Source organism: Passer domesticus, chromosome Z (assembly GCF_036417665.1).
Source record: "Passer domesticus isolate bPasDom1 chromosome Z, bPasDom1.hap1, whole genome shotgun sequence".
Classification (NCBI taxonomy): Eukaryota; Metazoa; Chordata; class Aves; order Passeriformes; family Passeridae; genus Passer; species Passer domesticus.
In genome coordinates, this window is record NC_087512.1 from 11,599,534 (window position 1) to 11,626,695 (window position 27,162).

The 27,162-nt window shown below is 34.5% G+C and overlaps 1 protein-coding gene across 17 annotated transcripts in view; it reads left to right on the top strand.

The window, feature by feature from the left end:
* The window catches only part of SPEF2 (sperm flagellar 2), a 74,681-nt gene that overhangs the window by 29,099 nt on the left and 18,420 nt on the right, over positions 1-27,162 (top strand). For 13 of the 17 annotated variants that reach the window (XR_010352262.1, XR_010352263.1, XM_064403107.1 and 10 more), the window contains 13 exons: positions 439-686; positions 2,097-2,202; positions 2,996-3,153; positions 4,624-4,814; positions 6,230-6,357; positions 6,455-6,593; positions 10,945-11,082; positions 13,332-13,492; positions 14,375-14,549; positions 15,339-15,498; positions 17,528-17,629; positions 19,176-19,314; positions 20,470-20,711. Coding sequence is in view for 15 of the 17 variants with exons in the window: in XM_064403107.1 (XP_064259177.1) it covers positions 439-686; positions 2,097-2,202; positions 2,996-3,153; positions 4,624-4,814; positions 6,230-6,357; positions 6,455-6,593; positions 10,945-11,082; positions 13,332-13,492; positions 14,375-14,549; positions 15,339-15,498; positions 17,528-17,629; positions 19,176-19,314; positions 20,470-20,711 (2,087 nt within the window). In the remaining 2 variants the exon portion in view is untranslated. Of the gene's footprint in view, positions 1-438; positions 687-2,096; positions 2,203-2,995; positions 3,154-4,623; positions 4,815-6,229; positions 6,358-6,454; positions 6,594-10,944; positions 11,083-13,331; positions 13,493-14,374; positions 14,550-15,338; positions 15,499-17,527; positions 17,630-19,175; positions 19,315-20,469; positions 20,712-22,443; positions 22,607-27,162 lie in introns of those variants that run through there. The other 4 variants (XM_064403113.1, XM_064403101.1, XM_064403104.1 and 1 more) reach the window with 4 other exon arrangements.

Sequence of the window (27,162 nt, forward strand, 5' to 3'; positions counted from 1 at the left end):
AATTGTCTCAACTATCCTGAAGCACAGTTAGCACTTAGGTTCCTACATGAATATCATTTAAGTTGTAATACTCCCATTAGTATACTGTAAGTTGTAAAATAGATTTTCCTATTTATTATTTCAGAAAAAAAGTTATTTGAGAAAACTTTAATTATACCTCTGAGCAGTCTCTATAGAGTGGTTTTAAAACCTTTATTTATCAAGACAGCAAAAATTTTTTGTTTCTGATTTTTTTCACTTTAATTAGACTTGATGTTATTTTCTTCTGATTTAAAATCCATTACTTTACAGTCTAATAATATCTGTCATATTCTGTATGCATCAGGAAATTTAACATACTGAATTAAAAATGGATGATGGCTAGAGCAAGCTGTTCTTTCAGTTTTATTATTAAGCTATCATTTCACTGTGTAATTCTGGTTCTTCATTTCCTTTTAGCCAAATACCACCAGAGAAGGGGTGGATTGTGGAGGGGTTTCCAATGACAATTAATCAGGCAAAGCTATTTGAAAAATCCTATACAGGGATTGATGTAGAAGCAAAAGATCCAATTTCTGAAAAGCTTTCCCTTGCTATAGATCCCAGAACCCCTAACAAGCCTCCTCCTACCTCACCTGCATTTGATGTTTCTATATTATTGGATATTTCAGACAGTCTGGTACTGAAACGTGCAGCTGACATGAAGTGTAAGTTTCCAAATCCTGTTAACAAAGTAAAATGACAATCAGATATCTGTAAGTTCTAGTAATTAATGCAAAATAACATTACTGGACAATTTCTGTATATCTCACTGTATAACTTTTGTTAATTGTGCCTTGAATACTTCCAGGTTATTTCAGATACTTCTATTTGTTTCAGTCAAAGGCAGATGAAAAGTGTGCAAGTGCATGAATATATGTTTTTTTTTTATTTGTACTCTCTTTTGTATTTGAACTCTCACTGCAGCTGAGGTAGCACAGTGGGTGGTGTTAGATATCCCATAAAACAGCAGCAGGAAAAAACCACAAGTTATAATAGATGCAGAATATACTACATTACAAGTGAGTGTCTGTAAATAGTGTTTTTCTTCCGGAGACACACTTATAAAGGGAAAAAGCAAATTGTAAACAGAGGGATGTGCCAATATTCATTCCCTGAGAATGCCAGAATAAATTCCCTATTGATTACCGCCTTTGTCTTGTCTTCAGTTAGTCAGTGAATTACCAGAAATCGAAGTCAATTCTGGCCAACCAAGGCAAAGGCATCGAAGGCTTTTTGAGAGCTGTTTCACTTCCAGACCACACATTTTAAGACCTTGATGAAACAGAAGTTTTTTTAATGAGTATGTTGTGTATTATCCAAATTATGAGGAGATTCTTCTTTGATGTTTTCATTGCAGTGCATAGATGGCAAATAGCTTGAGTTAAAGCACCATTTTTATGTATTGGTAGGAGTGAGGATGGGATAAAATCTTTAGAGCTTTTGCTAAAATTCTGGTGAGGATAAATGTGAGGATAAATGTACAGACACTTGAAAACTGCTAATTTTAAGACCTTGTGCTGCCAAAACACTTGTAACATGTGGTTATATTTAATATAATCTCAGAAATACACATAGAATTTATTTCATAAGATGTAAATGTGATGATAGAAAGAGTCAAAGGAACAATTGAAAATCTAATGAATTAAAGGCTTTTTAAAATTTAAAGAAGACTCAGAAAGAGAGAATACTTTGTCTTTTAATGAAGTGGGATGTCTGTTCATTGTGAAAAGTAGGTACTTTGGATGAAATTGGGAAAATACCTTCTAATTGGTAGAGTAGAGAAGCCTGAAGTAGTCACCCACAGGAATGCTCCATCTCTTGAACTGGAGATTTTTCTGGCTGAAAAGCATCCATTAGGAAATGTTAGTGCTATAATTGACTATGCACTTAAACAGAGGAAGAGGCAGGACACCCTGCTGGTGTTGGCTGGTGCTGGCTGTTACCCAGCTTTTAAGTTAAGAAACATAAGATTGAGGAACACTGAATTTGTTCTTATGATTATCTTAGTTTGGGTGGATAACTATCTGAGTAATTGCCTTTTTCAATATATGCTTATATATTGGTTTTCCACACAGTAGATGAAAGAAAGGCATCTCAGGCTGAACAGAGCAGCGATCAAAATTCAGATGCTGAAATCCTAGAAGAGAATATTGATTTGGCCAGGGAGCAGGTGCTACATAGGTAAGTTACATGAAGTACAATAATATTACTTCAGCCAGATGTTTAGGCATGTAACTGATATGAATTGCATATGTGATGCACGACAATAGGACAATACTTACATGTTTAATGTTAAGAATTTACCTAGACCTTTCTATAATGTGGAGCCTAAAGGTAATTTTCATTTTCTGCACAATATAAATCCTCCTGGAAAATAAGAATTCTTGTGTTTTGATTTTCTAGGGTATTGTTCCAAGGAGAATTTAGTTTTCAGGTATATATTGCATGAACTGTGTATACATTCTGTATATATGTGTATCTATGTGTGCACTTATGTCTGAGGTCTGTCACACATGACTGCCCTTAAGTGAAATACATTTGATTTGAGTTAGAGATTTTGTAAAATGTTATTTTCCACTTCTACATTTACAAAACACACTTACTTAATTTTCTAATTTAAATTGAATCACTAGATGTTTAACTTTACACAAAGAGGAAAATAAAGAACAATTCTTTCTTCTGAATATTTGATACTGTTAACTGTTTCAGACTATTATATTGTGTATTACTATTGGTTTAATTGTGATATTAGAAAGCAAATATGACTTGTGACATGAAAGAGTAAAAATACATTATTAGTTATCAATAGAATTTTGAAAACTTTCTTATATTTAAAATTATGCGGTTGATGTGGGCGGAGTTGTTTTAGTGTTAAATTAGATGATCTACTTTTTATTTTAGTTATCAATTTTAGAAAATATTTTCATTCCCATTAGTTAGGTTTTAATTTAATACATTTATATGATTTTTGTAGGATTTCAGGCTTCCTAAAGACGTGGCCAAAATTAGAGAAATGGTTTTCAGTCCATCAAAACAATCTAGTGAAAGTAAATGCAGAGACAGAAGAAAGTCTTATGTGTGAAACAGTGAAGGAAATTATAATAGAAGAAATGGTAAAAAATCAGAATAGAAGTAAGTTTTCATAGTCTTACTTTCTAGAATTCAGCAACAAAAGACTTTGTCTTTTATAATTAATGCTAATAATTACTATATAAAATTATATGTCAACCTACATTTCTGCTCCCCTGAAAAAATCTGAGGACTTGCCAGTTAGTGATAATTGCACCAGAAGCCTGAACTTTTCTGTTGTGTTTTTACCTTTTCGGAATATATGGACCAATTTCACATAAAAATTAAAGCATTAAATTCAGTCCTTTCTTCCTGGTTTAAAAATTACAGCCAGTGTCATCATCTATGGGTTACCCTAAGAAAGTCTAACTTGCCGTTATGAACATATAGTGAATATCATATATCAGTAGCAGCATAAAAGTATGGATAAGTAGAAGTGGTGTTGACATTTAATTTTGGTACATCTTTGTTTCATTTTTCCTCCTTATTATCCAGAAAGAAGGAATAATTTAAAATCATTTTAAAAAAATAAAAGAAAAACAGATGAAGCATCCAAGGGGACAAATGCATCACGTAAACCAGCAAGAGTGACCTCTAAATAACCACAGTTTTTTTCATAGCTATTATGAGAAAATCTTCATGTGTCTTCTAACACCAAAAGAAAAAAAACCCAAACTTTAAAAGCACTTGTAACAGTAAAAGTTTATCCCATTACTCCTGTGCAAGGTTTCTAGCTCATAGGGGTTTTTTTAATATGCTTGGTATATAGTTAATTACCCTGCTAGATTCAACAGCAAAATTCCTATTGTTGCAAATGGGGTGAAGATTTTCTAGTTAGAATGCAGCTGTTATATAGAAGTATTTAAGGGCTATTTACTCCCTAAGGAAAAATAATACCTGGGGTCAATTAATAAAATTTAATTCAGTATCTGTGTTCATAGCCTCCAAGGTGTCTATCACTGTTAGGTTCATATAAGCAGAATAGAGTATCAGGTTAGTCAAGCGTGTTTTCCCTTTAATGAACTCATGCTGACTACTCCTGATCAGCTTCTTGTCTTCCATGCGGATAGAGATGGTCTCCAGAATGATGGGCTTCATCACCATTCCAGGGATTTAAATGAAGCTGACTGACTGGTATTTCCCTGTGTCCTCCTTCTTGCCTGTTTTGAAGACCATGGTGACATTTGCTTTCTTCCAGTCCTCAGGCACCTCTCCTGATCTCCATGGCCTCTCAAAGATGATCATGAGCTGGGTGTTCATGTCTGCCAGCTAGCTATTATGTCTGCTTGCTCTCTCAGCACTTTGGGATGCATCCTGTTAGGGCCCTTGGATTTATGCATGTTGAGTTTGTTTAAGTGTTAACTGATCCAATCTTCCCTGATTTCATGAGTATATTTTCGATGAACAACACTAAGTGATGAAATAGTGAATCTGTTCCATTATTTTGAACCTATGAGAGCAGCAGATATGTCTAATTCTGTTTATTGATACTTAAAATACATTTGGAAGTATTAATTGCACATTCGTATCAAGGGGCTGCTGAAGAAATACCACCAGAAAAAGAAAATGTTTCACCAGTTACAAATGAAGAAGAGGTTTTACCAGTCACAGATGAAGAAGAAAAGGTTTTACCAGTTATAGAGCCTTCTCCCTTGCCTGAGGAACCACCAATGATCGAACCAGGATCAGATGAATGGATTTATGTAGATGAACCACTTCCCCCGGTACACTAATTCCCAACTGAAAATCTTAAATATCAAAGTATATATTTTTCTTGGTGTTTTATGTATGTCCTACCTAAACCTTTTACATCATTGCATGTTGTTTTTTTCAATATTTTTCAATTAAAGGTATGCTATTACTTTGTGATAGATATACAAAGACCAGTTGCTACTAAAATACATAAGGAATTTTACTTTTAAATTTAATTTTGTTTTTTAATTCTATGCAATATCATAAAGAATACAGCTGCCAAAACAGTAATTCTTTTTACTATTATGAAATACTAACATAAACTTACTAGATCACTTTTCTTTCTCTGACAAGGATAAGTTGTGGGTCTCATACAAAGAGTAAGAATGAGGAGTATTTCTCCTAGTATGTTTTTTTCCTAATATTTTCTCCCCAAGGACATTTACTCAGATTCTAGTAATCTGAAATTTAGGAGTTTTCTGAAATGGCTGTATATCTGCATCTACTGCTTAGTAGCTCTCAATGGACTTTTCTTTCGTGATTATGTTTTTTAGTTGGTTTAGTAGCTTTTTTGAAGCCATTCACTTTTTCTTCTCTGTGACGTAGTTTGTATAATTATGTTAATTCTGGAAAAATATTTCTGTTTCTTCATATAAACTATGATCTTTTCTTGGATCATTTGGTGACCCTAATTCACAGTGACACTAATTCACATATTGAGAGCTACAATGAATAATAATTCTATAATCAACTTTTGAGGGCATTTAAGATATGACAAGAATCTCTTAAATGTTCATTTTGCTGGATGTTGCTTTTGTTCTCCAATCCAGTTATAATCTGTTCTACTTCTTCTGTAAATTGTTTGAGAGGAGTGACTGGGACTGCATGCACTTTTTGAGATGCAGATTTTTCAAGGGTGGATAATGATGATTTGAAATTTGTTCTGTAATTGTTTTCCTAATGTTTAGCAGCTTTTTCTGTTAACTGCCATCAACTCACATATGCTGGGTTTCCTCTGGCCATGGCCTTTATTTACATTTCATAACAGTTAGTCAGTCAGTCAAACATCACTTTTGCAATACTAGGCAGTTAGCTTAGATTTTTATGAGCTCAAACAGTTATAAGTGACCAAATTTTCTTATTCAGTGATCATTCAGTATCGTCACCTATTTTATGAGCGTATCCAAAACAACAGATACTGGAATATTCTGCTGGAATTTTCCATTCCTTTAGAGACCTACCACTTTTTCCCAAAGAAATTCACAGGATAAAAGTACACGTTGGTACAGTGTGTGTAATCAGCTGTAAACCAAAGGAAATACATAGTGGAAAAAAAATCAGTAATATGATTTCATGAAGTAATATTTTTGTGTATTTGCTAATGCTACAGATAAATGAATTACCAATAAATAAATCAATTAATTTTGATGTTTTTAAAAATTCACAGGAGATAATTGATTTTTTAGTACCTTACTGGGAAATGGTAGAAAATACATATATGAATACAATCAAAACTGTACTTAGGTGTCTGAGGGATGAAAAGTACGCTATAATTCATTACACAGCAGATATTAGGTAAGTAGGAATAGTATCTTATTACATTAATATTAACATTTTGTATTTTTCATGGCCCATACTGTAGCCCAAAAGTTATTTTTGCTGTAATTTACAGAAAAAAATTTCAAGATTATTTGAAACGTCCACATCTTAAGCAGGAGCTTGTATCTCAGTGGCAAGCAGATTTTAATTCAATTGCTAATGAGCTGCAAGACGATGAGGAAACAAAAGCTGAACTACACCAAAGGGTTACTGTAAGTAAATGACAGAAATTACAATATACCCTAGACTATTATTTCCTTGTATACAAACTTGATATAACATGAATCATATTATTTACTCCTTTCTTCCTTCCTCTTTACAGTTCTTCTTAAACTATGTCCTTTCCTCTTGTGCATAATCTGTCCCTTAAAATTATTCATCTGTTATTTGTCCATAATTTTGTTACATTTTGCTGTGGTGTTGTGGTACAATGTAAAATAAATATTTCTCTGCTCTCTCTTTTTTTTTTTTTTTTTTTTTACATTTTGTGGTTTTCTGAGATTTTACAAATTGAATATTTCTATTACAATCTAAAAAATTGTGGCAATATTTTATTTTTTCTGTAAATTATATGATAGTCTCTGCTTTCTAAAACTAATTCTTACAAAGTACATAGAATTTCTTGGGATGTTTTGATTCAGGTAGATCTTTTCTAGATCATGTCCTGAATTCTTTTTGACAAAAATCCATAAGTAAATGTCCTAACAAACTCAGAGCCAGATTTAGTATAAGCCAAAAATAGAGCTATCTTTGAATTAATCAGATTCCATTCCAGAACAGACATGATTTTTAGTTGAGTACTATCAGAAATGCTCCCCAAAAAGGAGAAAAGGAATACTGACAACATTATAGTTGAAGGGAACATTTGAGGAATAATGGATTAATTCATCTGAGATGGAAAAAGCATTGGATGTCCTTTTCCATAGAAATATTCCAAGAGAATGGAGTAGAAGCTTGAAAAATCACCATTCATATTCCTAATTTCTACTGAATGGCATTATAAAAAGACTGGAATCACTCTGTCCTATATTTTAGAAAGGATATTTGACAAAATCAAAATATTTGGCCTTTTGCTCAAAATAGAAATCCATGTTTGACATTATCCAGTTCAAATTATGTGAAGAGGAGGTTATAGTTCTGTATGATGCAGTGAAACTCAGATACTGTGATAAGCCTAAGAACTTTGGAGTGAATATATAATTAAATAACTCGTTCACTCATTGTGAATCCCAAACCTGTGGCTGATTGTGAAGATGATCTTCCTCTATGCTGTTAAAGCCATGCTCGTTGTATCTCCCTGAATGTATGAATTTTGTCAGCCATCCTTCCTTGCTGTTAGAAGGAAAGAGGAAATGAAAAGAGTGACAATCTTCATGATGTTTTTCCTCAAACTCACAGACTTCTCAACACTATCATCTCAGCTGGACCCTTCCTAAAACACCGGAAGATATCAGCTGTAATATCTGAAAAATAAATTTCTCTGATATCAACCAGGAAACGTAAAAACCCACCCCATTTTGTGATATATGTAAAATTCCTTAAAGGCCCAAAGGCCAGAGGGCAGCCAAGACTTAGGTCTGATGTTGTGGTTTAACCCCAGCCTGCACTCAAGTCTCACACAGCCATTGACCCACCACCAGTGGGATGGGGGAGAGAATTGTAAAAGTGAGAAAGCTCGTGGGCTGAGGTAAAGACAATTCAACAGGCAAAGCTGTGCACAGAAGCAAAGCAAACACGGAATTCTTCCACCACTCCCCATAGGCAGGCAGGTGTTTGGCCATCCCCAGGACAGCCGGGTCCAAGCACACCTAGCGGTGACTTGGAAAGACAAACACAGCCACTCTCAGTGTCCCTTCTGCTTCCTTCTTCTCCCTCTGCTTTACATACTGAGCATGGTGCCATATGGGATGGAGTGTCCCTTTAGTCATCTGGGGTCAGCTCTCCTATCTGTGTCCCTTCCCAGCTCCCTGGTACCCACAGCCCCCTTGCTGGTGGGTTGGGACGAGGAGCAGGACAGACCTTGGCTCTGTGCAAGTGCTGCTTAGCAAACACAAAGTCATCCCTGTGTTATCAGCACTGCTTCCAACACGAGTCCAAACCATAACCCATATTCACTGCTCTGAAGAGAATTAACTGTTTTCCAGCCAAAACCAGCACACATCCTAAATATCCACAGGATTACTGTGGATAAAATGCACTTCAGCAGCACATCTCTATCTGTCTTCCAGCAATTTCTCCAAATTCTCTCTCAGTGCATTGCTATCATTGAATATGATAGCTACTTCTCTTGTTCCAAATAGGAAAGGACTGAGCAAATGCATCCCTTTTTAGTTTTTTCACCACCTTACTACAATAAAAGGAGAGAGAATCTGCTTCACTGTGAAAAGAGAGAGAAAAAGAAGATATAAAACATGCTTTCAGCTTCTGCCAGAGGAATATAACTCACTGTATTCCTCTGCAGTTTTCTCCACTGATTACAGTAAATCAAAACTGTGACTTAAATAATATGAGGACAAAGAGTAAAATCCTTCATGTTTAAGAAAGATACTGGAAAAAGTTATACATCAGTTGTACAAAACATTAGTGTGGTTTTTTGTGTGGTATTGCATTTATATGAAAGGTTTTTTTGTGGCAAAGGGGCTGCAGAGGTGGCTTCTGTAAGAAAGCATGGTGGCTGTGAGACAGGAGTGAGAAAATGTGAGAAACAGCTCTATGGTCACCAAGGACAGTGAAGAAGAAGGAAGAGGAGGTGCTCCAGGCACCAGAGTGGAGATTCCCCTGTGGCCTGTGGTGAAGGCCATCGTGATACAGGTTGTTCCACAGGAGCATATGGAGGACCACAGGGAAGCAGATCTCCACCCTGCAGTCCATGCAGTCCACCCAGGCTGTATCAGGTGGACATGCTGTGAAGGAGCAGCAGCCTGTGGAGAGCCCAGCCAGAGCAGGTTCCTGGCAGGAGCTGTGGCCCATGGAGCACGCACACTGGAGCGGTCCAGTCCTAAAGGGCTGCACACACAGAGAGGATCCACGCTGGAGTGGTTGTTGAAGAACTGAAGCCTGTGGGAAGGACTTGCATCAGAAAATTCCATGGAGGACTGTATTCCATGGGAGGAACCTCACCCTGGAGCAGGGAAAGAGTGTGAGGGAAAGGAGTGGCAGATAAAAATTTATAATGAACTTACCCTAGTTATTCATTCCCCATTTTCCCTGTGCCATTTAAGAGGGAGAAAAGTCAGGAGTGAAATTAAGCCTGGGAAGAAGAATGGATGGGGGAAAGGTGTTTTTAAATTTGTTTTATTTCTCATTATTCTGCTGTGTTATTAATTTGCATTAAACTAAACTAATTCCCCCAAATCAAGTCTGTTTTGCATATGATGGTGATAGGTGAGTGATTTCCTCATCATTATCTTGATGCATGAACTTTTCCATCATACTTTCTCCCCCTTTCCTGTGAGGAAGAGTGATAGAGCAGTTTGGTGGACAGCTGGCAGCCAGCAAAGGGCAACTCACCACTGCCGATAGATATATATTTAAATATTTTTCATCCAGCAGTATATTCTTATGTGCATATTCTACAGTGTGAACAGCCATGAATATCTGATTGCCTGCACCTTGACTACCTTCTAGCCATCACTGATGTGCTAGGTAGCCCAGAGTCTTCCTTGTGGCTTTTGTCTAACAGAGGACAAGTGGATTTATTTGAAGTCTTCAGACTGGGGGAGGGATACAGAATCTGGCATAATAGGTTGCAACCAAGACCTGGTGAATATGGAATCACTTCCCCAGAAGCCTAAGCTCCTCTCCCTTTCTTCTGTCCCACAACAAGTCAGTTAGGGTAGAACTGCCTGGAGCCAGAGACATCTCATCTTGTCCTACCTTGGCACTGTATTTAACAGCACTCTTCTCCTCCCATAACCTCTTACACATAGTGGCCTGTCACACTATTTCCATGCAGAGATGGCAACAGAGAACAAACAAGTTGCATAATGTTTTATGCTTAGTAGGACCTCAGTGCTGTCAGTGAGCCCTGTAGTGCTATTTGAGCCCCGTAGTGCTATTTGACATAGGCACTAGCTGAAGAGCCCTTAATTAAATGAACATTAGAGAAAACTGGTGTGGAAGCGACTCAAGTTTGAAAATCACTTGAAATCTGACACAATTTTCTCAGTATTTTTCATATCTCATCCCCTGAAAGTACTATTCTTAGCATATTAATTAGCAAACCATTCAAATGCAAAATTGTTGGTGCGGTTGGGAGCTTAGCTATTCATATTTGTCTAGCTTAGGTAGATTATGACTGCCTGAGGAAAGCAAGGCAGGCTGCCTGCCTGCACACTGAACTCATATATTTGTGTTCTTTGCTCTGGCACACTTGTAAAGAAATTTTCTGTCAGCCCTCTGTAGACACGTGACCTGACCAGGTGTTGATATTTATGACAATAAAGGAAAAGCCCCAGATAGAAAGATTCCCGATGCACAGGCAAAAAAAAAAAAAAAAACCAAAAAAAAACCAACCTAAGTTTTCTTTCATACTTAATTACCATATACGGTTTTCTGTTTTAGGACCTAAGAGATCTTCTCTGGGATATCTGTGACATCAGAAGGAAAGAAGCAGAGCTGGAACGTACTGATATCATGAATGAAGAGTGGTTACCAGATCGTAGGGGGATTGCAATGAACCATTTCTTAACACTTATGCAGGTATGGACTGCTGCAGTAAGCCTGAGAGAAATTTCATATGGTTGGCTCCAAATATGTGAAAGATTAAAAATTACTGAAGCAAAAGAGATGGCATTCCATACATTTAACCTCGGATTACAGGAAAGATTAAGAAAAATACCATCTTGTTGTTCAACCCCCAAAACTTTCAATCTCTATTATATAGATACTTTTTGCAGTTTTTGAACTCCAATGAATCATCTTGAGTTTTGTGACAAATGTTACTGCTCTTTATCCTTCTGTGGTCATATTGACATTTCCTTTTAGTTTATTAATTACATCATTCACAACTTGATGTTATAGTATTTCCCATATCTCAATTTTATTTCACTGATGTGGCTTGAAATTTTATCTGCTGCCGAACAAAAAGAATCCCTAAAGAATCAAGTTATGTTTTGAGATTGAGATGTCATTTGCTACTGTTTTTCAAATATGACTGAGCTTTCAGATATGTAACTTCAAAGTTTTCAAGACTCCATTCAGTCCTGCAGTAAAGTAAGGTTTCCCTGTTATTGCTGTTCTAGGTGCATAAAATTAGTTTAGAGCTGGATTGGTGTATTCTTGACTAGACTGGCTAGACAGGCTTTTGTGCAAACTGGAGTGACCATTCTGTGAAAGTTTTGGCAAATTTAAAGACAATGAAAACAGTGTTTTAAACACATGCCTTGTGATGCTAATTTAGCTGAAAAAGCCAGGCCTAAGCAGTTTAGGGTGAGCTTTCAGCCCTTTAATTCTTTCTGCTATTTTTATATGTTTAATAAAAAAGGGAGCTGCTCTCATATCTCATGTGAGTGTTGTGGAAATTCAAGAAAAGTTTGTGAAGTAGTCAGTGCTGTATTAAGGAAATTGTTAACTTCAGTTTTAAAGAGTCTACATAATGCCCTAAATAAAGACTTTGGGCCACTGACAAAAGAGAGGCAAAATATCAAAAAGCTGCTGACTATGTGAACCTCTCTGGTCCTGTAACTAGGATATTTATAGTCCTGAATATTCTAAAAATCCATCTTGAACTATATGCATAAAGAAGACGAAGTTATACTACAGAGCTTAAATATTTTATTATTCTCCTAGTTATAGCCTTGCAATCCTAGTTCTAACAGAATTTTGTGGGCATGTATGATGGAATTCAGTGGAGATTCACTATGAATGTAATTTGATCTGTCTTTTGTGGACATGCACAATAGTGGTTTAAAATTGCTAACACATATTAACTGCAAGCTTTTGTTTTCATAAAGAAAAATTTAATAGAAAACATTACTTCTTGCTTTACTTAGTACATATTTTGCCAAATAAATGAATTACTAATCCTAAAACTACAGGACTAAAAATATAGTAACTATAACTTTATGTAATAAATATTCTTTTTAGGAGCAGCCAAAAATAGGTGTCTTTGTCATTGAGTTCTCCATTTGTGGGGTTTTCTGTTGGAGGTTACATATATTCCCCAGGTGGCTCTGTAACTGTGTAAACACATAGATTTATATAAATGCCGTTTATCAGATTTCATTCCTTTCTATGTGCACAGTTATACTAGAAGATATTTCCTCCTCAACTTATGGATAAGTGCTGGTTTACACCACAAAGGTTTTATCCTTTGTTTTGTGAATGTGGTTTTGTGCATTTTCCCATGAATATTTCGTACTGTTTTGTCAGTTAGAGACTAACACCATACTGAATCAATAAATCAAAACATGACAGGTGTTAAATGTTTCTTGCATCTTACTTGATTTCTTCTGAGATGATTCACACAAAAACATCACGACACTTAGGTGTTCAAAGTCCGTTGATTACTTAGGTCCAGAAAAACTGTATGACTTTTAAAATTTTCTCCATCACATAACTCTTTATTTTATGCTTTTAAGACTTTATTTCTTCTGAACAAGAAGATCCATGTAATTTGTCATCATCAGTGTAGTTGCTACTGGAAAATATATATATTCATCATAATATATTATAATTAAATTTAATGCATTGAACATTATTTATTGTAAATAGCTTTTCCTATTTTAACAATTAAGATTCTTATTACTGTCTAGAAATGACAGTGTGAATACATTATAGACGTAAATAGAAGTATGCATTCAATATATTATAAATTTTAAACAAATATGACTGTGTTTCTTACTCTCCCTCAGACTCTTAAGATTTAGAATTGCTTCTTTTAGCATGTGATAACAAAAATTTGTTCCATGGTGTGTTGAATTGCAATCTCTTTGTCCCTTCTTCTTCAGGTTGAACTGGATCGTTTCCAAGATACAAAGAGACTTCTTCATGACTATTATAGGGCAATGGAAGGAAAAATCCCAACAGAAGATACTCAAGATTTTACTAGAATCCCATTGTTAAATATTATTAATGGAGAACAGAAAGACGATCAAGATGAATCAAGAAGGTAGAAATGCACAATAAAATTGAACAAACAGAACACATAAAATGAACAAATAGAATGCACTGATAGATTTTTGGAGTATGTGGAATTAGATGTGTATATATTTCAAAGGATGGAGAAATAAGAATTTTTTAACCAGGCATTATAATCAAATAACGAATCTCAGATAATTTTAGAGGTTACATTTATCCCTCATGTTTTACTTATTTACCTGTATCATATTCACCAATGCATGGCTGAATTGCAAAACATTTTAAAAGCTGCCTCAGGAGGAAATCTACTATTATATAAATGTTTCCTTCTTTCCTTTATATTGCTGATAGTTTACAGCACGATCCTCATATATGTAAATTATTGTTGTGGAACATTTGTTTGTTTAAAATTTGTGCAAACAAATAAAATTAAATGTTATCAATTTTATGTAAATGTAAATATAATTAACTGTTACGTAATAACAAGTGCAAATCAAAGCAACCTACAAAGATGTACCAAACTGAATGCCATATTAAAAGATGAGGGATACCAGCTGATGCTTTCACAATATAGAAAATGCCATCAGTAATAACACCTGATTTTTTAAACTTAATTAGAGTGAATTTAGAAATTATCTGAGTAATGTGTTTGAATGTGGAATTCATCAGCAGATCACACAGTCATTTGATGTAGTTTTATCTATCTGTTATTATTTTTTAGCTGTTGCACTTAAACTGGACATTTTTCTGGCCATACACACACCTTATCAGTTTGGTCATAACGAAAGTTTGTCCCTTTTTTTTGCTGTTGCAAATTTTGAAAATATAATTTCTTTCAGTGCATTCTCCAATGTAGATATTGACACTTTTTATAAAGCAGTATCTAAATTATTCCTTACATTTTATTTTTGAGGATTCCTCTAGTTTCTTTGAAGCCACTTTCACCCGGTGGTGAGTCAGAAAAGAGTGGAACTAAGAAGAGGAGTCTTCAGGATAAGAGTTCTGAAAGTGGAGTGACCACTTGCAGGAATGATAAAAATCTTGTTATTGATACATGGCAAACAGCAGTAACAGCGGTATCAGATATGGTATGGAATCTTTTATTTACTTAAAGATTTCTGGACTGTACAGTCAAAGCCCCCCTATTTAGTAGGCAGTCTAAACACATAGTCTTTGCACTGTTTATCTCAGTTTCCTATGCCTTTCTCCACCACTGATATTTCCATGGAATGTGTTTGTAGTTCTATGAGGAAAATGCTGGGGTCTGTATTTTCTCCACCTCCATACTTACAACTGAGCCTTTCATTCCATTACTGAGGAATATTTCAAATGTTGCCCCTATATATCTTCTTCCATTACAAATTCTTCTCTTATCCCTCAATGGAAGTGTGAGAAAATGGATTAAATTTAATCCTGTGATGCAGTGTTTGCTCAAACCTTTCACATGTTCAGACCCTATGGTTGCATCCTTTTTTCTACGTAGCGTAAAGTAAATTAGATAAGATTTTCAGATGGTTGATTTCTAGGTTAGATTTTTATTTTCTCTTTGATCATTTAAAATAAATTCATTTCTGCGCCCTTATCACGTAGCTCTAGGCTTTCTTTCTGTACTGTTGATTCTTGCTTTTCAAATGTTTTCCTCAAGCACAGGCATTAAAAACAGAATTAAACTCAGTATGTCTCTGTCTTGTGTTTTTGCTGCAGAATTTTATTTTTTATAAATAATCAAAATTTAGTCAATTAGTTAAAATATCTTCTTTGTTTTTTTTAATGTGTCTACTTCTTATCAAGTAATTTCAGCAAGCATAGGCTATTTAAAACAGTAGTTGCACAGAGCTGATACTATGTACTGTATTATGTGTGACTGTGGTGTCAAGGTAACAGCTGAAATAGAGTTTAGAGAAATGGAGGAAGAACAAGAACTTCAGCTAAAACAGAAATCTTCGAAAGCTGCACAGAAACAACCAGGCAAAGCGGCTGGGAAAGACACCAAAGGTGCCAAAAAGGCATCTTCCAAATCACCTCCTAAAAAAAAAGGTATTTAAAATGCAAGCTTTGTTTTAGCAGTGCTTGAAATAACTGAAATGTAAATATATTAATAATACAGAAATTAATAACCAAACACATTTGATATGGATATAATTTCTTTTTAAAAATGTGATGTCAGTATAAAAAGCTAGTAGTGATAAAGGAGGGGAAAGGCTTTTGAATGGCAATTGTATTTATTTAAACATGTTAGAAAAAAATATTCTAAATGGGAAGTAAATATTATTTTTTCTTCATGCTCTGTATTGGAACAGTTAAAGCTAGTTTATCAAATTAAATAAAATCCTATTAAATTATGCCTACTTGACAGCTGAAGTCCTAAAAAAGAGCAGATTCCTATTGAGGTAGGTCTTGCACATAAGCCTGGCAAGAATTTATCCCACCCGGTGAAAACATAAAATTTATTTCCAAGAGAGAAAAACAGGCAATGTGCTGCAAGAAATTGTGGCATACAAGACTGTTTATACATTTTCTGATAACTATTTCCTTCAGATAGTAGTTTATGTAATCTTCACCTTTTGTCTGCAATACGTCATAACTTCCTTAGGAAGCAAGGCCTGTAGCCTAAACTTTTCTGTCTTTTGTTAAGATATTCTACATAGCAAGAGAAAAGTTCAAGTCCTGTGGGTGTAGGGTAGCCTGAAATTTGGGTACTCCAAATGAGAAAACTGTAACTGCAGAGTTATTGTGCATAACACAGTTGAATTGTTTTCTTTGACAGATGTTTGTTTGCACTGTGCTCAGCTCTCTCTCTCTCTCTAGTTATTTCTGCCCATACAGAATGAACAGAAGCAAAGACTTGCAAATACATAGCCAGGCTGTGATCTCCAGGGAGCCTTAGGCTTAGTTTAGCATCTCAATTTAGCCAAGAGAATAGCAGATTTTCAGATATCTAGAAGGGTTTTGTGATAAAAATCAGCAGCTGTTGCATGCTAGTTTGAAGTTTTATGGATTGCCTATTGGAACCAAATTTTTGTTCAGACCTGGTACAAGATTATCTGAAATCAGAAAATTAGAACTGCAGATAGAAAGCATGCATTCTTCCTAGTGGAAGATGAAGTATGAACTGATGGATTTGTAACTAAAATACTGACTTTGATTTAATTTCAAATTCAGTGTTACTGTAGTGTTCCTGTAACATGAGAACTCCTAGGATGGGGCTATGGGCTTGTAACAGAGTGATACAACTTACCACATGTATTTTTATCACTTCTAGAGCTGACATTTGTTTTGTGTTGACCTTATGTATCATGCAGATATCATTATATTTTTTCCTGTAACATTGCCATCTGCTTTTCTTCCAGGATAAAGCAATATTTTACAAATATTTTAATATTGTTGAGTAAAAGTGGTATGGCTACAGAATTCCATGCAATCTCTAAAAACATGATAAAATACCGTTACAATATCTTAGATAAGTAAGTCAAAACAAGATGGAAGTGCAGGGGCATGAAATAACAGATCTCCTTTTTCTTTCTGGTTTTTTTGGGTGGTTTTTTTTTTTTCTTTTTTTTGTTTTTTGGGTTTTTGTTGTTTTTGTTGTTGTTTGTTTGTTTGTTTGTTTAATAGCATAATTCTTTTCACTGCTTTGATGTTAACTACTACCATAACATTTTTGCTATAGTTTGTTAAACTTTAATTTATTCCAGAAAAAACAAGTATTATTCAAAAGATACTTATTTATGTTCTGGTTGCGATAAATTGGTAAATACTAGCATCAAACAGGACATTCTGACCATCTAGGATCAAGTGAGAAGCACACTTATTCAGTCATGATTTTCCATTCAGAAATACATTTTAGGATGTTATTTAACCAACTTTAGTACAGTTGTATAAGCTGGGGTATTTATATGCAGTGTTAACCCTAGCATGACTTGCAGATGTAAATCACATTTGGCAGCTAAATATACACCTTTGCATTCTCATAAATGGTCACACCAAGTAAGGTGGAAAATGTAATTTTTCATTATACACAAATGTATAAGCAAATCCAAAGTCTAAGAGGTCTGTTTTCCTGCAGGAGCAAAAGCTACTTCAGCTTCTATAGACCCAGAAGAATTAAGGAAAGAAGAACTGGCACTTAAAATAAAGCAAGAATATTTCAGTGCCTTGAAACATGAGGGTATGTTACTATTTGGTTATTTATATTGGTAGGTGATTGTTATTTCTAATTTGACTAGTATGCTAGTCAGTACTAAGCAGAGACAGTAGGCAAAATGGATGGAGAAGAAAGAAAAAGAAGGCGAGTCAGTTGTGTCTGGAGAAATAATGAAATATTTTTGGTGTGGTAATCACCAGTCATTCTCTGGTAAATATAGTAAAGGTAGTAATATGATTTTTATTCCTTCAATGTTCATCTTGAGAGAAGAGAAAAGATTTTGCATAAGTTGTTACTCACACTTTAATATTCAATTGAATTGGATTCAGTATTTGAAATGTTTTGTTCTGGGAAAAAAATTTTGGCATTTGCATATTTCATTGATGTTTTTCTCTGATTCCATCCTCTTCAAGCAACTTGGGATTCAAGCAGCAGGACATAGATTGTGTTTGCTCTTCCAAACTGCTTTATGGACACACTCTTCCAAAACCTATATATTGTTCGGTCATTCTGTCTCTTTTTCAGTCTTACCCAGTAACTTGCAAATAAAATGGTTCATTTCAGCCAAAAGGAGATGTCTGAACAAAGGAAGTCCCAAATTGAAGATGATTTGAGAATTTTTTTTAAGATAGGTTTAGATTAGAAGAAAAACTCTTTTAAAGGGAAGATAGAAGCCAGCTTTTATTGATTCTATTTGGCAACAGTTGGCAAGCCCATCATCATATGGTACCTCTTTGTTGGGCTAACTATTGCATAGTATTTTATTATGAAAAATAGAGGGCAAACAGCAGTTATTGAACAAACCACAAACTCATAAGCCTTCTGTAGATCCAGTCAGACCAAATGCTTGTACATCTACATCTTTGAACATGGTTTAATACAAAAGCAGTTCAAGAATAAAAATTCCAAGTTCTTGGGGTAATGAGAAGAATAGTAATAACTTTGAAGATCCTAATTGCATGAAGATTAATTTTAGTAATTCATATTAACATGTATTTGTTTTCCTTGACATTGCTTCATTTTCATCCTGTATTTAAGAACTTAAGAATGGCTGAACATGTTGAACTCTATTTCCTATTTGCACAGGCAAATAGCTGGTATTTGAGAATTGTAATTTTGCTTGCTGCTTTGTTATCCAGTTGCCTTTCAGTAACTTATGGTTTTCATTTATACAGAGTCTAGCAAAGGTACTAGTTGTGTATAGTTTCTAAGTTTTTAACATTGTTTGAATATTTAATTTCTTTGTTGCATCAATGTACTTTGCCTTTTATTCTGTTAGTGTTAAGAGAGCAGCTTTATCAGTACCTACCTCTGAAAATACAGGGAGACAAAAATTGTCATGCACTTACCTCTGTAACATACTGATAGCAGCTGCTCAAAGAACATGTACAGAAGCCACAATTACATCAGCCTTAACTGTACTACAGAAAAGTGACTAGCCAGGCAGCAAGTATCCTCTAAGGTACTTCTAGCTAAAAACAGTTAAATATGCCGAACTTTAGCTGCTTAGACTGAGAACATTCCTCACATTTTATAAATATTATTCATTATGACTTTACCATTTAAACAGAGGCAGCCACAAAATCTCGGCTGGAACTTATAAAAGAAAAAGCTTTAGCATATCTTGAGGATCTAAAATTGAAAGCAGAAGAGGCTTATAAAGATATGGAAAAGTGGCTTGGATCCACCTTCTTGGAGGAAAGATCAAGGTAATGTGTATCAATTTTATACAGGATTTTTTTTTCTTTTTTTAACCTAGATTAAGGTAGTAAATATAGTTGTGTCTGGAGACAGAATTAATTTAGTAAAAAATGTATAAAATAATCATTTCATGTAGTTTTATCTCAGAAACCTGAATGCCAGTATCTCATTTCTTGACTGATTAAAAGGTTCTGCTTGTAGCTGTAAAGGTAAATATCATGCTATGCTATTTTTCTTGACTACAGGTTTAGCAGGTTACTGAGCAGACAATCAGTTATTCTATTCAGTAGAAAGCTCAGTATCATTTCAGTAGCTTCTTTCCTGTTTTTTACACACATTGGAAAATTCCGCCCATTGTTCTTATCACCACATATTACATTTCTCAAAATTATTTCAAGGACCATTAAAAAAAGTGTTCTCCTTCACAATTTCTTCTGTCCCAGTAAATAAAATGTACTTGGGATTGCTATAGCACATTAGACTATCCGGCATAGAATGACCAATGTCTGTATCATTAAAGGGCTTTTCCTCTCTAAAGGAAAGGAGTAACTTTGCCTTTTGCAAAGTATTTCTGGCCTATAATAACTTTTGAATCACATCTGGGACAGTGCTGCTTGATCCATGTCAGGGCATGACCAAGAAGAGAGGCATAAATGGAGACTGTGAAGACTTTAACAGGAAATAGCTCAAAGAGGCAAAGCTTCTTCCTTCCAGTCAGTTTTATTTGCTTTCCTGACATGTGCTAACAAAGACACAGCATTTAAGGAATATCATATCCTTTGACCTGACACTCCAAGCCAAATCTGTGTTTGACATTATAGACAGCTGATGTATTTCTCTGTATAAACTATACTCATTGCACTAAAAGGAGGAGATATGTGCCTCTCCAGTATGCTAGCCTAGGAAGTGTTTTCATGTTTTTCCATCAGGCCTTTTCTGTGTGTTAGATCTGACTTTGTATAAATTTCTGACTGCGGTCAAAAGATTCCTTGCAGCCAGAGGAAGAGTAGACTTCATAATGATTTTGGTAGTTACAGAATTCACACAGAAAGTTTGAAATTCTTACTTTAGGAAAACTTTAAAAACATAAGCATATTAGAATTTAAAGCTACGTTGTTAACACTGTTTATTATATTAATGAATTTCTGTATTTATGTTTTCAGTGTTGAAAAATTGATAGAGGTTGCACGACATCATATTGAGAGTTCTAGCAAAATCCTATATGAAATGACTTTAGAAGGAACAGATTTCTACATCAATAGAGACGTAAAAATGGTTCCTGACCCTGTTCCTGACCCTGTTCCTCCACCAGAATTTCAGCGCATAGAAACCTCTGGAAGCAGTACTCTAACTATTTCACAACTTGCTACACTTCATAAGCAGTTTCTACAGCTGGCACCTAAAGGTAAGAATTTTTTTCCTTTTAACTCCCGAAGGAATATTGGTTATCTGCTTAAAATCTAGAGTAATTGGGAGCTTAGTGAGTTGTCTGTATTTTTAAACATAACATTAGTTATCTATATTGTTAAAGGTTGTACTACAGTTAAAGATCTTGCAGCATAAAAAAGCAAAGTCATAGTGGGGGGATATTGAAAATGTGAAATAACAGACCACTGGAAAGCTTTTAATGGCTTTCCTAGGGGTTTTTATTGTCAAGACCACGTTTAGTATTCCTCTGGCAGGTATCTCTGTAGTAGGTTTTCAGTACAGTGTGTATCATGCTTGCTTTACTTAAATATGCACGTTTTAAAACTTTTTACTAATTGAGAGTTCAGTGAACTCGGGCTATATTATTTTAAAACACAATTTAAAAATTATCAGTATTTTCATGGAACTATTATATAGGGTCTATTTTAAATATTAACCGTTATATTCTTCAAGTCAATGTGTGCCTGTTGTTTGGGTGATTTGCAAGCACTAGCTCAGACATGTAATTTTTTTACCTTTAAACATTCATTTATTGTGTCTCTACCCCCTAATTATGGGAACTTAAGGCTTAGGATGCCTTAAAAGACTTGCAATAGTTTCTGGGACCATATAAATGTTACAAAGTAATTTATGTGAGGCAGTTTTAAACTGAGATGGAAAGTAGTTACACATGTATTTGCAGAGTGTTTCATTACCAGTGTTCCATATTAAAATTATAATGTTAGTATTATTGCCAGTAAGATTGTGAAATACAATGTGTAAACAAGTGCTTACAATTCAAGATCTCACTCTTCCAGTGTAATAAGGCCACAAAGGCACAATGAAGTCGAGTTTAATTATTTATTGGGAAATTCTTTTCATGCATGTTTATAGAGCAATTCCAATTTCCTTTTGCATATAAAACCACTTTAGGGAGAAAGATATTGCCGGTTTTCCATAGAGAGATGCATATCATGTTATCTCTAATGTAGGAATGTAGATGTGTGTGTAAGCATTTCAAAATCTTCTGTAGAGACCTATTCTACAGATAGTAATGCATATATAATACCACACGAAACTAAAAATCTGTGTGTTTGTAATCATTTGCAGTGCCATAGAATGAAACACAGATACCAGTTTAATTGGTATTTCCACTTAAAAGGGCCTTTTTGGGTTTTGATCATTCATGATTAAGATACTTAAAACAAAATTTTTTTCTATTATAGACTTTAATATTCTTGACATATTTAGGACAGAACAACCACTTTCTTTGTAAATTTGTAATAATTAGCCAGAAAACAATTGAAGTCTTTATCATTCTACAGTATTTCCCTTTTGATAGTATTATATTCACTAAAGTGACCCAACATGACTTGCATGACTATCTGAAAAAGGGATTTATTGTCTTAACAGCCACAAGACTGTAAAAGAATGCTGTTGCTTGTTCTCTGAGACAATGGGAAAGAATTATTGTTTAAAATAAGGTCCTATACCCCATGGATTTATCTTCTGTTTGGTGACTATTACCTTTTTTGGATAGCTGAATTAGGATGGAAAGCACAAGCTGTGCAAGTCATCTTTAAAATACTTCCCCCCCCAGTCTCTTACACATTTTAAGACATCATAAATGACATCCTAGGTTTCCTAAGGTGACCACTTCATTATATACTCCTTTCTTTCCTAAAACATCAGGAAAATTTTTCATAGGCTTCTGTCTCCCTTTTCAATAGAATGGTCAACAAAAAATACACATCTCAGTAGTTAGTCTCTCACTGAACAAAAGAGGGGAAAACACTAAAGCACCCAGCACAGCTGCAGTGAAATTGTTGAACAGCATCTCTCAAGGAGATACCAAAAGGTAATAAACAAGCCAAACAAGCCCCTGCCTTTTGGAGAATCTCTAAATAGATCTAGATTTGCTGCCAAGCATCTTATTTTTTCTCATTCTTACCTCCTCCAGCATATCTCTCAGCATTCATTGTGGAAATCCACATAAAAAAGCACTTATGGCATAGGCTATTGGGCAAGTCTAAATAGAATACATCTACCAATCTCCTTGTTCTGAAATAGAAGTGTAGTGAATAATAAATTTCATGAAGTTGTTCTGAAAATTGGAAATTAGGCTTTTCTAAAGCATCATGGAGATTACATGAAGCATATTTTTACTTAGAAATGCAAGCAAACAAAGAATAACAAAGGAGGGGTAATTATATTAGAAGAAAGTAACATGTAAACAGGTTTGTCACAAGATATTTGGTAAGTGTCAAAAGGAAATATTTTCAAAATATATTTAACAAATTGCCAGAATTAAAGCTAAAAGTGGGAGTGCCAGTATACTTAAAAAATGTTTGATATTCAAGGAAGTATTCTTGTGAAACAGTTTTGTGTTTCCTAGGAATCTAAAGTTTTAAAGAACTGCTGATTCTTCACAGACAACTTTTTGCTGTACTGCACACTTGGCTCTCCATGGAACCATATTATTCTCCATTCTAAGCACCAATGGACAAAAAACCAGCCTGTGCTGGACCTTCCTACCGACTGACAGTCTTTAATTTGAGAAAGAAATTTATTTTTTGTTTTATTATTATCCCAAGTGCTATTGCCCAAAGTCAGCATGAGTTGGCGCTAATTAATTTCACTAACTCTTTGATCAAGTTTTTAACAGTGCTCTAATATATTACCTTTGGAGTGCTTTTTCATAGGAAGAGCTGTGATGACTTTTCAATAGAGCTAATAACATTCACCTTTTTTATTTTCTCTCTTACAGTCTTTTTGAGTGCATGCTTTTCTTATCAACAAAATTAAAATATCTATTAGATCTCATCCCCTTTGATTCTCTTGAGCACTATGATCTTCTATAACCACGTCTCCTGTCATTTCAATTAGCACACACATGCAATGTCTCCGTTTTCTTCTAAAGTTGTTTCAGAGAATGCAATTTGGGTGTGGTTTTGCATTACCAAGCAGATCAAAGTAGATTCTATGCCAGATTTGTTCTCTATCTTATGACTGAATCACACACGAGCATTTAAATTTATTTTTTTTCACGGGCATGATCCTTATCAACCTTTGGTTTAGTTATAGAAATTATTCTATAATTAGACAGAATAGACACCAGTCAGGTTTAAAAAAATTCTATATCCAATAACCAAAAATGTTTTAAATGCTTTTTTATACAACTATTAAATTGTCTGCTAAGATATGGCCATATTGCATTGCTGTTTGTTTTCAAATTTTGAACTTGTGAATTGAATTTTACTGTATTGGTAGATTTGGAGCAGACAGTTACATTAAAGTGTGCATGCAGATCAGCTGAAATATTACCTTTTCAATGTGGTGTTTTATTGAGTCAGGATTATATGATGACCCTGAATAATGTCTAGAGATTATACTTTCTTTCCCCAAGCACTGTTGTAGAAACAATTGAAGAATAGTAATTGCCTGACTTTGATGCAAATAAAGACTGAACTCCATAGGGGAGCATAGGAATAGTTTCATAATCTCTAACTTACATCTTTTAAAGACTATTTATCTTCAATGTGTATTTTTAAGACTTTAAAATATGAAAGTTTTAAATTTGTGGACAGAGAAAGTATCTCTTTTTTGGTGAAAACTTAGCAATTCTACCAACAGTTTAATTTACATCTCCTGTTATGTCTCTTACTAAGTCATGTATGTTATTTAATTTCAGAAATCTGTGGAACATATTTAACATGTTTGTATTGTTTCTGTGCATTTGAATACATATATATATATACACACACATATACAATTTTAAGAATTCAGTCAGCATGACAGAGGACCTCACTCCTCACTACATCTGTACAGCAACAAAAATACCTCTAATTCTCAGTGCTTCTAAGTTTAAAATCCCAATTCTTGCCATTTAATGAAGACTGGACATATAGTAGCACTAGTAATAATTAGTGAATAAATTATGGAAATATTTACAGTGAAATTGACTGTAGGGAGTGATGAGTCTATCAACAACTTGGATGAAAAGTATCACATTTTTGAGACTCCCATCTTTTTCATCTAAGGGTAGAAGTATCCCATATTATTACCTTTTAGAGTACTTAAATTAAAAGAATATAATTCAGCCCTCAGGTTTATTTCACTCATTCATCCATATAAAATTGCTATAGAGTCTGATGTGTAATTTGCAATGGATTATTATCCAAAACTCTAATCAGGAACTGCTATGGAAACATTTTTCTTAGTGAAAATATAAGGGAATATTAATCTGTTCAAATGCTTTGGTAAAATTTGATGATGAGGGAATAAATGGTAACATAATTCTCAACTCTAGTATAAGTTTACAATCTCTTAATATTTTGTTGCCTGTGTAAATGTATAATCTGAATGTTTAATAGAGATTTTCTACTACATCAGTTTATGGAGATATTTTTATACAGTGCCTATAGAAAATACTCTACTGACTGGTGTATCACTAAGAAATATGCTCTTTTGTATATCTGCCATAATAACTGAGACCTAGTGATTACTCTTTAAATGTCACAGGTTCCATTTAAAATATCACAGACCTGGTTCACAGGGTGTAGTGTAAACTTATGCTGCTGTCATTCATAATGCTCCTTTTTAAATGTTTTTCTTTTTTCACTTTCACTACTGCTCATAATATCTTCACTGAATATTTTTTTTCTTTTTTTTTGAAGTTCTGCACTGCTTATTGAAACATATAAAGGCTTGCCAGTCACTGTGTGTATCAAGGAATGATACTGCCTTTTAAGAAGATTTTAATGAAAAACAATTCTACCTACTGTAGCTTTTCCCACATTGGTTTTGTTCTTGATTTCATTTGATAACAAATTTAATGTGAAGAAGTTGCTTCATAGGTTGCTTCATATGTAGTACAGGCCGGCTTCCTTTTGTATCCTCCATTCTTTCCATGACATCATGCAACAGATCCCACCTTTTCCTATATTCCCACTTTCTCCATGTCAATTGAAAAAAAAATGTTGGAAACACTGAAAGCCAAGCTTACAGGGAATATTATCCCTGATAGTGGATCATAGGTCTACTCTGATCCCTATTTCCCTAATCACCAGCACATTTCCACAGGTATCCTTATGCCTAAAGAAGGAGGAGGCATTCTAGAGGTGTTAAAATGTTTTTATCCCTTATACCCTTTTTACTTCTCAAGTAAAAAGGTCCAGTTTTCCAGCCCTCCACCTCTTTTTCACCTTACCTTGTGGTTTTGTCTCTGCCTAATGAAGTTTTTTAATCTTTACTTTGTGTTAGGAATATTTCTCTTCCTCTTTTCAGTTCTGTTTATGGTAACTGGGCCCATGTCAGAAAAACCTTCTGAGAGAGTTTATTTTTCTGTCCATGTGGACCACAGCTGCGACCTCAGATTTTGAGTTCTTTACAAGAATCATTCACACTGCAAATGTATTTAAACTGCATGTTTCTAACTTCCTTTATTAACATTATGGCCTTTTAGGATGCTTAGAATAGCATGGAGCAAACTGTCGCTTTTGTCAACAATGGGAACAATCAGTTCTCACAAATTATATAGTATATTATATATAAAAATTTGCTCCTTCTTCTAAAGTAGAAAAGACTGTTCATAGTTAACATACAAAAACTTTTTTTCAAGACCATACAAAAAAACCCCTTTTTTTCAAGACCTTTTAAAGCACTAGAAATAGCATTTCTCTCTGTGATCAGCTTAATGTACTCATTAATTTTGCTTCTTGACGTACACATCTTAATAAGGAGGGAGAGTCAGATGTTAGGTCATCTACATGGTGTTACTTTTGTTATTTCCCAGTGAACAAATAGATGTCCCATTTTATTACTTCCATTCTGCATGCATTTTCTCTTGCTTATTTACTGCTTTCTTTTCGAAGTCCTAAAATTATGGCAATGGTATACTAAAATAATTAAATTACTGGCCAAAAGTAGGAGATAAATGGGATCTAGAAATACAATTTTTTAAATGTCAGCTTATGGGATTTGCTCCTACAAAATACAAGGGTGACCATCTTCAAAACAATTTGGGGAAAGGTCAGAACAATCTCAGTCATTAAGAATGCATATACAGTTCTGAAAGCAGTAATAATATCATTTGCAGGCAAACACATTTTTAGAAGATCATGTCAGCTACTACATAAGCATCTTAGGCATTCTGTGTCAGGTTTTTGATTATGTATTTACAGACGTGCTCCAAGTTAACATTTCTGCTGATGCCAGGTATGATGCACATTGTAAGTTTGTGACTTCAGCAGTATTTTCTGAATATGTTTTCTGAATATGTTTTCTGAAGACCATTCTGAATTCCTCTTCATAACTTTACTCTTCCCTGTTTCAAAAATAGCATTGATACTGCTGCACTTCATGGGTTGCATACTCTTGACAAACTTTTAATAGTCAAAATCAACACTGACTATTTCTTACAGGAATCCTTGGTAGGCTTCAATTGATTT